Source organism: Myodes glareolus, chromosome 2, assembly GCF_982192425.1.
Source record: "Myodes glareolus chromosome 2, mMyoGla1.1, whole genome shotgun sequence".
Taxonomy (NCBI): domain Eukaryota; kingdom Metazoa; phylum Chordata; class Mammalia; order Rodentia; family Cricetidae; genus Myodes; species Myodes glareolus.
The window spans coordinates 86,228,356-86,244,707 of NC_142027.1; the positions used below are offsets into that span (position 1 = coordinate 86,228,356).

General features: G+C 49.1%; 1 protein-coding gene across 1 annotated transcript; it reads left to right on the forward strand.

Annotated features, from left to right (window-relative positions):
• The first annotated feature begins 13,637 nt into the window (after window positions 1-13,637).
• Gsx1 (GS homeobox 1) lies at window positions 13,638-15,948 on the forward strand. Its single transcript, XM_087897423.1, has 2 exons — window positions 13,638-14,301; window positions 14,749-15,948. The coding sequence occupies exons 1-2, from the start codon at window positions 13,638-13,640 to the stop codon at window positions 15,144-15,146; spliced, it is 1,062 nt and encodes a 353-aa protein (XP_087753549.1). The 3' UTR covers window positions 15,147-15,948.
• The last annotated feature ends 404 nt before the right edge of the window (window positions 15,949-16,352 follow it).

Sequence of the window (16,352 nt, forward strand, 5' to 3'; positions counted from 1 at the left end):
GCTCTTATAACTTATATAATCCATTATTCTTATCTATGTTAACCACATGACTTGGTACCATTTTCAGCAGGGTAGGTCACATCCTGCTTCTTCCATGATCTGGGTAGGACTGCCGAGGGAGCTTCCTTCTTCCCAGAATACTCCTGTTTTCATTGCCCTACTTCTACTTCCTGTCTGGTTTTCCCACCTATATTTCCTGCCTGGCTATCAGCCAATCAGCGTTTATTTAAAATATAATTGACAGAATATAGAAGATTATCCTGCACCAAACATAGAATTAGAATAAGAGATTACCTAAATACATAAAATGGAGCGTGATCAACATCCAGTGTCAACCTCTGCATGTTGTGGAATAGAATATTTGTGTAACTATGTAAAGATGTGTTACATTTGTTTTACCTTGTTTGCCTCAGGCACCTGATTGGTCTAATCAAAAAGCTGAACAGCCAATTGTTAGGCAGTAGAGGGAGAGGCAGGACTGGCAGGTGGAGAGAATAAGCAAGAGGAGGAATCTAGGCTCAGAGATGAGAAAATGAGGGAGAAAAAGAGGGACACACCCGGGACCAGCCAGTCAGACATAGAGGAAGCAGGAAAGAAGGACATACAGAAGGAAAGGTAAAAATTCAAAGGCAAAATGTAGATGAAGAGAAACAGGTTAAATTAAGTTATAAGCTAGTGAGACAAGCATAAGCTAAGGCCAAGCATTCATAATGGTGATAAGTATCCATGTCTTTATTTGGGAGCTGGTTGTCAGCCCAAAAAAACCTACTACATCTGCACCTACACCCTTTACACATATACAAACATTCATGCATCTACACAACATTCACACACACATGCAAAAAAAAAATCTGTAAAGATTCATGAGGTCCTTTATGCTTTCTGAGTCTCTGAATGTCAATGATGTCATCATGTAAAATTGCCAGACTTCTGTTGCCTTATAGAATCCAGGGTATATGGCAGGGCCAGGGGTCAGAGGACTGTGGAGACAGCTCAGTGAGTAGAGGGCTGCTGTGTGAATATGGGAACTGAGTTTAGTCCCCAGCACCCATGTGGAAAGCCAGGCCCGATGCAAGCTTGTAAGCCCAGCATTGGAGAGGTGGAGACAGGCAGATCCTTGAAGTTAGCACAATGTGGACCCAGTCTCAAAACAAAACAAAACAAAAACAGGGCAGGTGGATCTCTGTGCCTTAGAGGCCAGCCTGGTCTACAGAGTGAGTTCCAGGACAGCCAGGACTACACAGAGAAACAAAAGAAAAAAAAAGAAAAAAGAAAGAGAGAGAGAGAGCAAGCTCAAGCTATGCCCAGTCACACAGTTGCTTCTGCTGCCTGTGAATCAATGAGTAGAACTCTCAGCAACTTCTCCAGCACCATGTGAATGCCTGTACACCCTGTGATGATAATGAACTAAACTTCAGAACTGTAAGCCAGCCCCAATTAGATGTTTTCCTTCATAAGAGTTGCCATGGTTGAATGATTGGAAGCATCACCCCAGCCCCTGGCCTGGGAGTTGCATTGGTTCAGACTTCAACTCCCAGCCTGCCAAGCACTGACGCCTCCTCAGGACCATTCCCACAGGCTATTTAGGCTTGCACCAGAAAAAGGAACACGTGGTCTCCAGTGTTTGTGTGGGCTCCTCTCCCCGCCATGCTGTCTTGGTCCACCTGAAAGTGCTGCATTTATTAAACATGGGAATTTTAATTTGATCTAATCCGGTTTAATTGGAGTTATCTGTGTTGGCGGAGCACTTTTCTTAAGATTAAACCAAACAGTGGTCATGGTGTCTTTTCACAGCAATAGAAACCCCAACTCATACAGCCACCAAGTTTGGACTGAATGCTGTTCTACACAGTAGGGAGAATTATCCTAGGTAGCCATTCTTTCCAGGTTTGCATGAGTGAGTTTAATTCGTCCGTAGCAAGCAAAAGTAAAAGAAGAACTAGCAAGCAGCTAGTAGAGAGAAGCAGCAGGCAGACAGCAAAGCATCCTCAGATCCCGTGTCCATGGCATTCAGCAGAGATGCCTGGAGTAGCCCAACAGAGAGAGCAAGCTGGAGTAACATCAACAAATACTGCTACAAAATCATGCAGAAACTGAATCCGGGTGGGCTTGCTGAATCAGCCAGTTCCTCTGTGCCGAGCAGTTTCTTAGTGGACAAGCTTCTTGTTCCCACAGCAGATGTTTTTATGCTCTGGGATAAGCAAGGGCAATCTCATTTGGAAACAGTGTGCCTTCTTGTTGTTCTCAAGGGCACAATGCTTTTTAAGACCCTAAGTGGTTTGTCATTGCCCCTCTCTTCCATAGGGCCAAGAGGCCATGCTGATCCAGCGGGGAGATTTTTGGAGGATGCTTTGAGACAAGCATGCTTGGGGTCTGAAATGGGCAGAGGTGGATGTCCATTCCATTTACAGAATCAGCAATTTACCAACATAAGGACTATTACAGATTCTTTTCCCTCTGTTGTCCTTCCTATATATGAAACACATATTTCTATCCATGTTAAACCATGACCCATGCCTTTTAGAAGAGAATTACTTGTCTCTAACTGGTTTGTCAATAAGTTCACTGAGTGAAAACTTTCCACTTAGCAAACTTTCCATTTTTCTGTAGGCAGAGGCTGCTCGTTTATTCCCGGCCTCCCAGACCTGAATAATCACACAGAAACTGTATTAATTGCAATACTATCTGGCCAATATCTTAGGCATATTCCTAGCTAGTTCTTACATCTTAAATTAACCCATTTCTAAAAAATCTGTGTACTGCCACGAGGCTGTGGCTTACTGGAAAGGTTCTGGGTCCTTCTCCTTCTCCTTCGGTGGCTACATGGCATCTCTTTGACTCTGCCTACTCTCTCTCTCTCCCTCTCTCTCTCTCTCTCTCTCTATATATATATATATATACATATATATATATGTATATATATATGTATATATATCTCTTCCAGCCTGGCTATATTCTGCCCTGCCATAGGCCAAAGCAGCTTCTTTATTAACCAAAGGTAATAAAACATTCACAACATACAGAGGGGAATCCCACATCATTTTTTCATACCAGTAAAAACAAGGCAAAACTTCAATGTTGGAGGTTGTTGACAGTTTAGGGAAATGCATATTCTGGAGTCCTGGTGGCAAGAGGTAAATTGAAAAAGCGAGCACAGCTGCTGCATCCAAGTCTTCACAACAGAGGCCTGTTTGGACCCCTCCTCGGCTTTGGGTATTTATTGGCACATGAACTGGAAGGAATGGTCTACAATCATTTAGTTTTTTATGATATTTAATAACTGAAACATGTCTAAATGTCTAATAACAAGCAATGGGCTAAATTGTTGGTTCATTATTGGGCACAGTGGTGCATGCCTTGAATTCCAGCAGTTGGGAGGTAGAGGCAGGTGGATCTCTCTGTGAGTTTCAGGTCAACCTGGTCTACAGAGTGAATTCCAGGACAGCCAGAGCTATACCTTGTCTCAGAAAAAAAATATTGGTTTGTTTATTTGTTTGTTTAAGACAGAGCATCACCCTGTAGAGCAGGCTGTCCCAGATCTCACTATGTCACCCATTTGGTCTCAAACTCATGATGCTCTCTTCCTGTCTCAGACTCCTGATGGCTGAGATTTCAGGGGTAAGACATCATGCCCAGTCTTAATTGTGTGAATCTGTACAATGAAATTATCATGGGTATTTATTTATTTTGGTTACCAGGCATTGTGGTTCATACTTTTAATCCCAGCACTCGAGAGGCAGAAGCAGGAGGATCTCTGTGAGTTTTAGAAGCCAGCCTGGTCTAGAGTGAGTTCCAGGCCAGCCAGGACTGCACAGTGAAAAACCTGTAAATAAATAAATGTTATTTGAACTGGTCATATTAATGAATAAAAATATTTTTTAATAAAAATACCAAATTCTAATAAGTATATAATCTATTTTCTACATGGAAAAATCCATGGGTTGGGGAGGCGAATCTAGCTGAGGATTTAGCCCAGTGGCATAGCATTTGTCTAACATATGCAAGGCCTACAGGGCTTTCTGTTGTGAGCACACAAAATAATGAATTTCTTTAGAACATTTGCATACACATAAGGGCCTAGGGGTCTATTCCCTAGAACAGCAACAACAACAAAAATCTGAGATACTACAAGTCAAAGTACTGGGAGTTACCTGTGCGGGAAGGATTTAAGAATTCTTCTTTCTGTGTCTTGCCATTTTGTTTCTTTTTAGATTTATTTTATTTTTATATGTATGAGTGCTTTGCCTGCAACAGAGGGACTCATGTTGACTACTTCTGCCCAACACCTGTTTTGGACTTGGAAGAAAAAGACCTGTGCAGTGTTTAATCACCAGTGCCGCTTACAGGGTGATTTCATGCCAGTCTAGCTTGCTTTAGACCCCCCAAAAAGAGGGAGTCCTCTCCCACCTCCTCACATCTCACTCAGTGCACTGATGATGAGGGTGAATACATTTCCTCCCACGCCAACGTAGTTAAGTCTCTATCCTTGCTTTTTAACCCAGCACCATTTCCAAATCAATTTCTATGGAGAGCGACTACCTGGACATTTAAATCCATCAGAAAAGAGTAAATGAGCGTTTCAGATACATCTATCAAGAGAAATGCCCCCTTCTCCCCATCATTGTGGGGCTTTGTCAGATGCCTGTCAGATGAATGTCCCCATAAGTGTTTATTAATCATCCTCGTGCTCGCTGATGGGCCCGGACACTTTGCTCTTCTACGTCTGCGGCACACAGAGGAGACAGTGGGCTCCTTCTCTCCGTCTTTCCGTGCAGTTACTTACTTTGTTAAAGTTAATTTCCGCTCATTTCTGGCTTTGATGGGAAGACTCCTTTATCAATTCAATTCATGTGTGTTGTCTGCAATCAAGGCAATATTGTCTGCTAATGTGAGGTGCATTCGGTGCTCTCTCTCCATCTTATGCTAACGCCTTTCTTCTGCTGGTCCTGGAGTGGAGAATTTTGGACGAGGCTCCCTCCCCGGCCTCCGGAGATGGGCTGTGAGTTACTGAACGACAACCAGCTCTCTCTTCCTGGAATTCCTGGCTTGGAGAAGTGATGGGTTCTGTTTATCCCAGGAACCGCCTCGGTTGAAAAACAAGTTGATTGAAAAAAGAAGGGATTGGGAGCGTGTGGTGGCAGTTTGGTATTCGGGCCTCATCTTCGGGGCCAGTCTTCATTCCATAACTCAACGCTCTATGTACAAGGCCTTACAGGAAGGAAGCTTTCCCACTCAACCTCCTGCCCCCCATTTTGTCATCTCCCCACCCAGACTTCCACACCCCTTCTCACCCCATCTTTCCAATCTCTCTCTCTCTCTCTCTCTCTCTCTCTCTCTCTCTCTCTCTCTCCCAACCTCCTGCCCTGTGTGGTTTTGAACGTGGGAATCTGGGGGAGAGGATATGGCCCAGGTTTGCCCTGATTAAAGAGGGGAAAGGGGCATGGGCAGGAAGCATCTCCAGAGGGTGTCTGTTGCTCCCTAGCTGTTGTGTGCTGTCCCCTGACTGAGCTGTGGGCTTCTGCTGCAGAGAAAGAAAGGGAAGAAGATGGACCAGTTCACCCTAGAAAGTCTCAAAATCAAGCTCGCTGGTGGGGATTCTCCAGTGTGTCACAAACAAATCTGATTGGTGACTCAGATCCCAAGGCAAGAGCTACTTATGGCGGGTGGCCATTTTTTCAGTACAACCCCTGAGTGAGAATCCAGCACTGTGGTCCCAATATAAAAAGGGAAGCAAGCTTGTCTATCACACCTAAGGCTCTGGTTTTGATTCTCAAAGCCAGCATACCCACCATGCCCTCTAACTGGATATGAGAATCAAAGAAGGCTGAAGTAGGAGGCGGATTCCTTGAGTTCAGAGGTCAGCCTGGATGACAGTGAGACTCAAAAAAGAAAGGGAGGTGGAGAGACGGCACAGCAGTTAAGCGCATGTTCTGCCCTTGTAGAGGACCTGAGTTCTGTTCCCAGCACCCACACTGGGCGACTCACAACCATCCGCAACTCCAGCTCAGGGTGATCTGTTGTCTATGGCCTCTGCAGACACCTACGTTCATTTACATACACACATACACAGAATCTCTAGGAAAAGTAATTAGCTTCAGAAAGAGAAAGAGGCCAAGGGTGGTAGTGAATGCCTTTAATCCCAGCACTTGGAAGACAGAGGTAGGTGGATCTCTGTGAGTTCTAAGCCAGCCTGGTCTACAAAGTGAGATGTAGGACAGCCAGGACTACACAACACAGTGAAACCCATCTCAAAAAGACACAAAACAAACAAGAGAGAGAGAGAGAGAGGGAGAGAGAGAGAGAGAGAAGAAAGAAAGAAAGAAAGAAAGAAAGAAAGAAAGAAAGAAAGAAAGAAAGAAAGAAAGAAAAAAGCTGAGGAATTTGATACTGTGTGTTTCTAACCATGGATTTTTGTTTCGAGACAGGGTTTCTCCGTGTTGCTCTGGCTATCCTAGAACTCACTCTGTAGACCAGGCTGGTCTCAAACTCACAGAGATCCATCTGCTTCTGCCTCCCCATTGCTGGGATTAAAGCTATGACCAACTTTTTTTAGTAGTTTAAAAAATAAACAGAATTTTGTTGTTGTTGCTGTTGTTGTTTCTTCGAGACAGGGTTTCTCTGTAGCTTTGTAACCTGTCCTCTTGTAGACCAGGCTGGCCTCGAACGCACATGGCCCTTCTTTCCCAGTGTGCCCCTCCCCTACTACCTCCAATTACTTAGAATTCTAGAGCAATGAAAGGGCAAAGAAATCCTAAGGCAATGCCAGGTCCCCTCCTCCTTTGGCCCAATCCTGATATGGGACCCTTTAGTAGTAGGTCTCGAATAATTCTACCTAGTAGCTGGGGCTATAGCTCAGTGATGAGCATTTTTGTAGCATGCATGAGGCCCTAGGTTCAATTCCCATCACCAAAATAATAAAAATTGATACTACTAATAATAGCTCCACCTAAACCGAAGCTCTTGTCTGGAGGGTTCCAGGTCCTCCAGACAGGCTTAGTCAAATGTTATCATCACCTGGAGCTGTGAGACACCACCCCACATAGAGAATTCAGCATCCCACATAGAGAATAAACACTCCACTTAGAAAAGTCAGCACCCGACTTAGGGAAGTCAGCACCCCACTTAAAGAAGTTAGCACCCCACTTAGAGAAGTCAGCACCCCACTTAGGGAAGTCAGATCCCACTTAAAGAAGCCAGCACCCCACTTAGAGGAGTCAGAACCCCACATAGAGAAATCAGCACCCCACATACAGAATAAACACTCCCCTTAGAGAAGCCATCACCCCACTTAGAGAAGTCAGCACCCCACTTAGGAGGACAGAACCCCCCAGAGGAGACAACATCCCACTTTGCATTCAGAAAGCCTGGCATCCTTCCCAGAGCCACTGGCAAACTGTGTGGTCATGAGAAGCTCCCCCTCGGAGTCCGGCTTCTCTGTGTCTAGGAGTGGGTGATGTGCTGGTGCTCTGACCAGCTGTCTCACTCAGGAGCAACCAAGCTAGACAGAGGACACCAGCTAAATCTGAATTTTAAACAAGCTAGTATTAATGTTATTATGTACATTCACCAAATATTACAGGCAAAACTATACTAAAAATTCTTTTGTTTATATGAGATTCAGTTTTGTCTAGGTGTCCTGATTTTGTTTGCTAAATACAAAAGGCCTTCCGGGGTGTACCAGCCTATATATTGCTGTAGTTTTTCTTTTTCTTTTTTTTTTCTCAGTGCTTTTTCTGTATCCAGTTGCCTTAATTACTTTTCTATTGCTGTGGAAAGACACCATGACCAAGGCATTTAATTTGGGAGCTCACAGCTCCAGAGGGCTAGAATCCATGACCATCATGGTGGCGAGCGTGGCAGCATGCAGCAGGCGGGCAGACTTGGCACTGGAGCAGTAGCTGGGAGTTTACACCCTGAAACAAGAGCATGAAGTATAAAGAGAGAGCTAACTGGGAATGGTGCCATCTAAGAAGGCCACACCCCCTAATCCTTCCCACACAGTTCTATCACCTAAGGACCAGTCATTCAAACACATGAGCCTATGGGCAATATCATTCAAAGTACCACAGCTATCTTCTAGGATGACTCCCCTACTCACATTTGTCTCCCTAATGTGAGGGTTCCCCTAGGAATATGGTGTGGGAGAATTGTCTGTATTCTGTCAATCATATTTTAATAAAATGCTGATTGGTCAGGCAGGTAGTATAGGCGGGAAAACCAGACAGGAAGTAGAGGTAGAGCAAAGAGACTGGGAGTATTCTGGCAAGCAGGAAGCTCCCTCCGCACTCCTGCGCAGACCACCGAAGAGGCAGCATGTAACTTGCCCAGCTGAAAAAGGTACCAAGCCATATGGCTAACGTAGATAAGAATAATGGGGTAATATGTGTCATAAGAACTAATAAGTAGCCTGACCTAATGGGCCAATCAGCTTTATAATCTTATGGAGTCCTGTGTGTGATTTTCATTGGGAGTTGCCGGTTGTGGGGTACCAGGCAGGACAGAAACCCCAACAAGCCGGCCCTCATGTTACAGGAATCTATCTATAGCCCTCTTTTACCTCCCTCCATCCAGCCTAAGATTAATGCTACCATTTTGACAGACATGTTTCAAGCCTCCCCCCATTCCTAATCAAGCCTAGATCTGTGTATTCCTCTGCCCAAGGGATATAAGAAATGCTCTGAAAGTTAACAACTAAAAGGTAGTACATCACCGAGATGCGCATCAATGCGGTGTAACTCCGAAGCAGAACTATCAATAGAGGACACGGGTGAGGTTCTTGCTCTGGCCTTTGATTGCTTCGCCCACTCTTCTTTTCTAGTGAGCAGCTAGGAGGTTGTGGGCGTGATGGATCTTCCTTTCTTTCCTGGTGTTTCCCTCCAACACATGCATGTGTGTACACCTATGCACTTGCATGCCTCCAACATCCATCCCTCATCCACCCTAGCCTTTGATTCCCCTTAGTTTCTCTGAGGAGTTCCTTTCTCTGGTCCTGCTGCCCCATCCCACCTCAGGTGGTCATCACTCATCCCTTGGCCTAGCCCGGTCTTCTCCTTCTTTCTTCTTCCTGTTCACTCACTAATTTGCAGACTAATTTGTTGGGCTCTTTTTGTCTCCACTAATAGACGCTGGCTCACATTTCTCAGCCTCACAGCTGACTTGGTTACTCCCCTGGCTTAAAAATTTTGGCACAAGGTGCTGTAGAGATGACTCAGTGTTTAAGGACGTGTTAACATAGAACCCGGGTCACAGAGGACCCAGGTTCTATTCCCAGCGCCCACATGGTGGCTCCCAACCCTCTGTAACTCCAGTTCTGATGCCCTCTTTTGACCTTCGAGAGCACCATCATGTATTTGGTGCACAGACATGCATGAAGGCAAAACACATATACAGTTAAAGCCAAAAACAAACAAACAAAATTAGCCAGGAGTAGTGGCACATGCCTTTAATCCCAGTGGTCCAGGAGGCAGAGACAGGCAAAGTTCTGAGTTCAAGGCCAGCATGGTCTGTAGAACTAGTCCCAGGTCAACCAGGGGTACACAGAGAAACCCTTGTCTTCCAAAACCAACAAAACAAAATCTTGGGAACCGGGCATGACGGTGTACTCCTTTAATCTAAGTTCTCAGGAGTCAAAGGTAGGTGGGTCTTTGCGAGTTTGAGGCCAGCATGGTTTACACATAGCCAGTTTCAGGACAGGAGTGGCTACATAGAGAGACTGTCTCAAAAAACAAAAACAAAAACAAACCGCCTAAATAAATAAACCTTGGAACATGAGCAGAAATGCGGGGGTGTCAGCCTGGTCTCCCATGACTTGGCCTCTGCTTCCTATGCACACCCATGTGTGATGGATGTGACCACGCCCTCCTAAGGTCTTCTCCTGGCTCCAGGCAGCCTTCCCTGGGATCCCAGGTGCGCTCTGCCTCTCCACTCATTGGAAAAGCTCACAAGCCCCTGGACCAGTCGTCTAGACACCAGCTGCTCAGGAAGCAGTTTCTGTACTGCAGGAGTTCTCACTGGCCTCTGCCAGAAAAGGTAGGATCCCGTGCTGACCTTTCCTAGACTAGATGTGTCTTTTCCCTTTCCAGCCTTTTACATGACAGGAAAGGTCTGAGACGTGAGAATTTCCCACCTCTAGAAAGGTCGCTGGAACTGCCTTGAATGGAACCCATTCTGTCTCTATGAGAATCTGCTGTGGAGGCTGCGGGGTGGGTGGGTGGGTGGAGCACTGATTGGTTTATTTGTCTGACGTTCAGTTAACGAACACATTGAGTTCTTCTGACGTTTCAGGCCCTTGGGATGAGGAAGGACAGGGAAATTCAAAGACCTTTGACCTCCAGGGTCTCACAGTGTCTGTCACTCCAGTTAGGCTCTTCAAGGTCTAGGTGGAAAATCCTCAGAAAACCCTAACAGGTCCTGCTTCCTGAATGAGTTCTTTCTCATTGATGTATTCATCCAACAAATGTATATTAGGCATCTACTATAAGCGAGGGACGGAGTTTGCTGCAGATAGAGCAGAGCCTCACTCACCCAGAGCATGCATTTCAGGATGGTGAGGGAGACAGAACAGTCAATGAGCAAAGGGCACAACAAACTTAGAAATTTCATCCAAGGCCAGCAGCCTGGCAACGAGGGCGGGGGAGGGGGTGCGAGGATGTGGGGGGGAGAAGAATGGTGTTTTAAATAGGCGGTGGGCTCTCTCTCTCTCTCTCTCTCTCTCTCTCTCTCTCTGTGTGTGTGTGTGTGTGTGTGTGTGTGTGTGTGTGTGTGTGTGTGAAGGAAATCCACATTTCTGCAGTTTTCTCTGCAAATATCTCACAAGGGAGGCCGTGTGGTGTGCACGGGGGAGAAAAGGCCCGGATTGCAGAAATGATTCCAGTTTGAGCTGGCTCTGTTAAACACTTGAAAACCGGCTGGGAGCCTGGAAGCAGGCTCTGGGGGCCGAGGGGTTCTCAGGGCCCAGCCGCGGTGCTGTCAGGCTAATCCGACAGCCTGCTCCCACCATGCCCCTCCCTAGGGGGCGTTTGCTCCGCGGAGAACAGTTGAGTAGTAGCGAACTCTACCAGGCGCTTTAAGCAGAAAAGCAGAAAGGCCCCGGGAGAGACCGCGAGAGGGACTGGGGAACCACAGGCTACGGCAGAGGCTGTGGATAGGGCGACCGGGCAACCGTATACGTCGCGAACGGGCGCGGGCTTAGCAACCCATGCTTCTCCCGGGCGCAGAACTTTGTATTCGGTGATTGCTGGGCTGCAGCGGTAGCCTAGGAGCACCGAGCAGGGAGCCCCCAGTCCACCGCGACCTTTGGAGCTGGCGGGTCGCGAGCGTCTTCTCTACAGGACTCGTGAAAATACCACGGGACAGGATGGTCCCTGCGCCAGGACCCTCCCGCTCCTAGTCGCACAACCAATCGTTTCAACATTTCGCCGCAAACCCCGATTCACTGTGGGGCCGCACATTAAAAAGTGTTATTCGCTTTGAAGGTTTTGTCTAATGGTTCTAAACTGAAAGAAAATGTTTTCCTATTACTTAATTCAATCATAGCGAAGAGACTTGGTAAAAAGCCCACGGATTTTGTCCCAAAGTGTGACAGAGTTCTCTTTGTGTTTGCTTATCCTCCGCTGTCACACACTTTAATTCGCCTCTCTTTATCTGGCATTCAAAACTTTCTTCAATGACATTCAATAAGGTCCAGGGGCTGGAGGGAGAGGGGGAAACTGGTTATTCCCCCCCCCCTCCATATTCTTTCCCAGTAGCTTTGGCCTTGCTTGTATTCAAGGGCCCTTAACCCCTTCCTTGCCTGGAGTGTTGGGCAGCTCCCAGGAGGGCCCCAGCACTGGCACCTCACTGACTTGCCAGCTCTAGGGCGCAACGGCTTCTCCTTCAGCCCTGGAGCCGCGTCCACACCCACTCCTCCCCAGTCCGCCTCAACCCAGCGGGAAGCCCCTCTCCAGTCTTCCAGTCTCGCTCTCTGCCACCCAGCCCAGCCCAAATTTCCCAGAGAGCAATTAGAACGGGAATTAGGCTGCATTGATGCGTACCGGCTGGTTTGCAGGCGCTTTGGGGCCGAGACCGTGGCTTGGGGACACTCCATGCCAAGCACCAGGAGACCATTGAGCCCTCACTCCTGCTAGATGGCGAGATGGCACGCCCTCTATGCAGGTTAGTTCCCCCTATTGCGACTCTCCCATTGTAGAAGCAGTTGCTCTCACGCACACTCTATCTCCCATAACAAATCATCTTTAATTTTTTTAACCAGTTGTTTGTGGCTGCTCGTACTGCACGGATGTCATGAACAGTGCAAACCGGTGCAGACGCCTCGGATTTGGGCAGCCTTGAACTGTTTCCCCCACCCCCATCCTCGGAAAACTCCCCATTCCTGGTCTCACGACTCAGAGCAGGTGACGGCAGCGATTTGTAAAATCGAAAGTAGTAAATTCGAAATATTTATGCTAATTCCCCATTGTATGGAAAGCGCACAGAAACGGAAACAGCTCTGAACCGCGGATGATTTTTTAAAACTGAAGATGTGTACACAGAGCGGGGCATTTGAAGTTGTTTAACCATTGTGGAGGGGGAGAGTGACGCGACTGGAGGAAGAAGCAAAGGGCAAGCGAAGCCGGGAAAGACAGAAGACCGCCCTTTCTTTCTCTCCAGCCGTGGGAAGACAACGCTTCCGAGGGCACCCAGGAATCTAGTGGAGTGCGCGCGAGTGGAGAGTGCGCGCGCAACGTCTGCGCGAGTCTAGACCATCCACACACACCACATTTTGTGGGGTGGTAGAGCTTCATACAGATGACTCGGCTTTCATTCCCCACGCTCTGTTTCTGTGCATGTTTGCACAGTCTAGCCATCCGGCCACTCTTTTTTGGTGCTGTTGTTTTTGTTGTTGTTTAGTTTCTTTACATCCAAGGCCCTGTTGTTGAAGGAAAGGGCTGGTTCACCACGATCCACCGAACAAAGACTAGGGATCATAGGCAACACTAAAGTTGAAACCATTTGAAAGATTCAGAAAAAACAGAAGGACAGAGACTAAGTTAGTCTTGAATGAAGAATAGTGAGCCCTTCTCCCTCCTCTGAGGAGCATCTTCTACCCCAAAACCCTGTTCTCTCTCCAAATAGGAGAGAAGGAACTCCACAGGTGGGAATGATGGCCGTCTTCTAGTACGCTCGCGCGGGATGCGGAGCTGAGCTGAGAGAACTAAGAGCAAACAGTATACTTGCTGTGTCGGTGGCGGGGGGGGGTGTACTCAAGAAAGAGGTAACAGAAAGAAAGGAACCAGGTTCAATTGGGCAAAGGAGATGGGTTGTGTGTCAACGGGGATCTGTGGAAGGGAGGCAGCACGGGTGCAAAATCAATGAGATAAATGGGCCGATCGCCAGCGCAAAGCCGAAGGGGAATAAGAAATAAAGAGAAAGAAAAGAATATTAAATCGCGGGAGAATGAGAAAATAAACCCGAAAAGGGGAGAGGAGGGGGCGAGAGCGCCTGTTACGGCGTGGGTGGGGTTGACAAGAATAGAGTACATTATGCAGTTCATTTAGTTAACAAGTGAAATAATGAGGAAGCGTGCAGAGAGAATGCCAAGAGAAAGGGCACAAAAACCCTTTTGAGAGGCCCCGGCCGCTCCTGGCGTAGCCCATCACATGGCAATAGTCCTATTTAAGCAGCGCCGCCCGCGTCTTTCAGCACCACTAGCGCTGGCCAGCACCTCGCGCGCTCCGGGAGGCGCCCTTAGCAGCAGCCGAGGTGACTTAAGCTCCGGCTTGAGGCGCGCGTGGAGCCTCCCGGGTCCGGGCAGCTGCGGGAAGCCGCGACCAGGGAAAGCGATTGCAGGACCCGCAGTTCCCACGGGCTCCAGGGACTGGCTGGCGGCGGGTGGACCGCGCGCCGGCGCCATGCCGCGTTCCTTCCTGGTGGACTCCCTTGTGCTGCGGGAAGCCAGCGACAAGAAGGCGCCGGAGGGCAGCCCGCCACCGCTCTTCCCCTACGCTGTCCCCCCGCCGCACGCGCTGCACGGCCTCTCGCCCGGCGCCTGCCACGCGCGCAAGGCCGGCTTGCTGTGCGTGTGTCCCCTCTGCGTCACCGCTTCGCAGCTGCACGGGCCCCCCGGGCCGCCAGCTCTGCCGCTACTCAAGGCGTCCTTCCCTCCCTTCGGATCGCAGTACTGCCACGCGCCTCTGGGCCGCCAGCACTCGGCCGTGTCTCCTGGAGTCGCCCACGGCCCGGCCGCGGCCGCAGCAGCTGCCGCGCTCTACCAGACTTCCTATCCGCTACCGGACCCCAGGCAGTTTCACTGCATCTCCGTGGGTAAGCGGGGTCCCTGCGCGAGCTGGTGTGGGAGAACCGGAGCTCGCAGGGGGCAAATGGGAGAGCTGGGATCGGGAAAAGGTGCGTTATGGAGGCGGTGAGGATCCTATCTTAGATCCTCGAAGGGCGCTCACAGTGGTAGGCTGGGACAGGACGCAGGAACCGGGGTGAAGAACGAAGATCCTAGGTCTGGGGACTTGTGGGGCGGGGAGTGGGGGAGGGAGTGAGGTCAGCTGCAAGGAGTTCCATAAAGGGATGTTTGGGATGACCTAACAGAGAATAAGGGATTCTATGGTTTGGCGAGGAGGTGCCCGCCTGTGGATCATGGTGAGTGGAAGGGTGTGTGGGAGAGTCCAAGGTTGAAGCTAGCTGCAGCTCCACGGGAAATCAGGCCCACGGCTCAGACGTTTGATGTCTTCTCTCTGTGTCCCTGTGTCTCCCCTCCAGACAGCGGCTCGAACCAGCTGCCCAGCAGCAAAAGGATGCGGACGGCGTTCACCAGCACGCAGCTCTTAGAGCTAGAGCGGGAGTTCGCCTCCAACATGTACCTGTCCCGCCTGCGGCGCATCGAGATCGCGACCTATCTGAATCTGTCCGAGAAACAAGTGAAGATCTGGTTTCAGAACCGCCGAGTGAAGCACAAGAAAGAGGGCAAGGGCAACAATCACCGCGGCGGCGGCGGCGGCGGCGGCGGCGGAGCTGGGGCGGGGGCCGGCGGGGGCGCAGCACAAGGCTGCAAATGCTCTTCGCTCTCTTCGGCCAAGTGCTCCGAGGATGACGACGAATTGCCCATGTCTCCATCCTCCTCCGGGAAGGATGACAGAGATCTCACAGTCACTCCATAGGTGCGCCTTTCAGAGGACCACTGGACGCCCCCGGCCCTTCCCGCTCCTCAAAGACTGGTCCCCCAGGCACCCGTTGCCAATCGATGGATTTTGGTAGGGCTTTGCCATGGTACCCAGCTCTAGGCAGAGCTGAGACTTTAGCAGAGACTTGAAGGCAGTGTCCCTGGCCCTTAGGCTTGGGGTGTCTAGGAGGACTCTTAAGTTCGCCGGGTTCTCCTCCCAGGACACAGCTTTCCCCGGAGGCAAGGAGGCCCAAGCCCAGCGCCTTGCCGGCCCGACAGTACAACTCCTCGCCCGCTCATTCTGCGCTAGTTCAGGCTTTCTCTCTCTCTCTCTCTCTCTCTCTCTCTCTCTCTCTCTCTCTCTCTCTCTCTCTCTTTCTCTCTCTTTCTCTCTCTCCCCCTCTCCTCCTGGGTTAAACTGGGACTTTCACTCCGCGAATAGCTGTTTGCCTCCGTTTTAACATTTTTTTCCCTTGTCCTCAACTCTTTCCCCACAGTGGTCATTTATGCAACACGTTTATGAACTAAACTTTTCCTTTCCCTTACCCCCTCCCCAGGGAGCCTCTTCTTTCAGTCCGTTTGTCCCTTGACCAGGGACAGGTCTTGCTGTTCGAAGTCCTCTTAGCAGAGAGGAATGTCTCCAGTGATGTTGTACTGGGGAAAATGACTTAGTTTGTTTCCCTCACGTTCTACATCCGTCAAATGAAGACTGATCCCTCTTCTCCACCATAAACGACCTCCCCCCATCCTCCAGGTCCTGACCCCGCTGGGGACTGACTATAATTGTATGGTCTCTGTAATGCCAGAAGATATTTATTTATTTATTTATGTACAAAATTTTAAATAAACTTTTTTTTTTCTTAGAGATTCCTCTGCCTCTGGGTCCCTAGGTTTAGCATGTGGGCTAGGCAGCCACAGGCATGGGCTGGCACTCTCTGCTGGGGCCTCGCAGAGGTCCAAGCACAGCTTCTCACCTTACAGCTAGCCACCGCCCTCCCCACACCTTCAGTCCCCCGTGGAGCTCCCGGGTTCTGCTCCAGCACGGTGCCCTTCCCAGTGTTCCTGTGGGGGGGGGGGCACATGGTACTCCCTCATCTTCAGCAAAGGGCAGAAACCAGAGATGCGCCTCTGTTGGGCTTGTGATGACCTAGCCTTCTTTAGAGGGAGTTCGCCTCGTTTTGCTTCCAGGCAAAAGATCCTTGCA

Bases quoted from the DNA above. Each gene is read 5' to 3' on its own strand.
- Gsx1 (XM_087897423.1), top strand. From the start codon at position 13,638: ATGGCAATAGTCCTATTTAAGCAGCGCCGCCCGCGTCTTTCAGCACCA. The intron at 14,302-14,748 runs GTAAGCGGGGTC...TCTCCCCTCCAG, and splicing joins GTTTCACTGCATCTCCGTGG to ACAGCGGCTCGAACCAGCTG.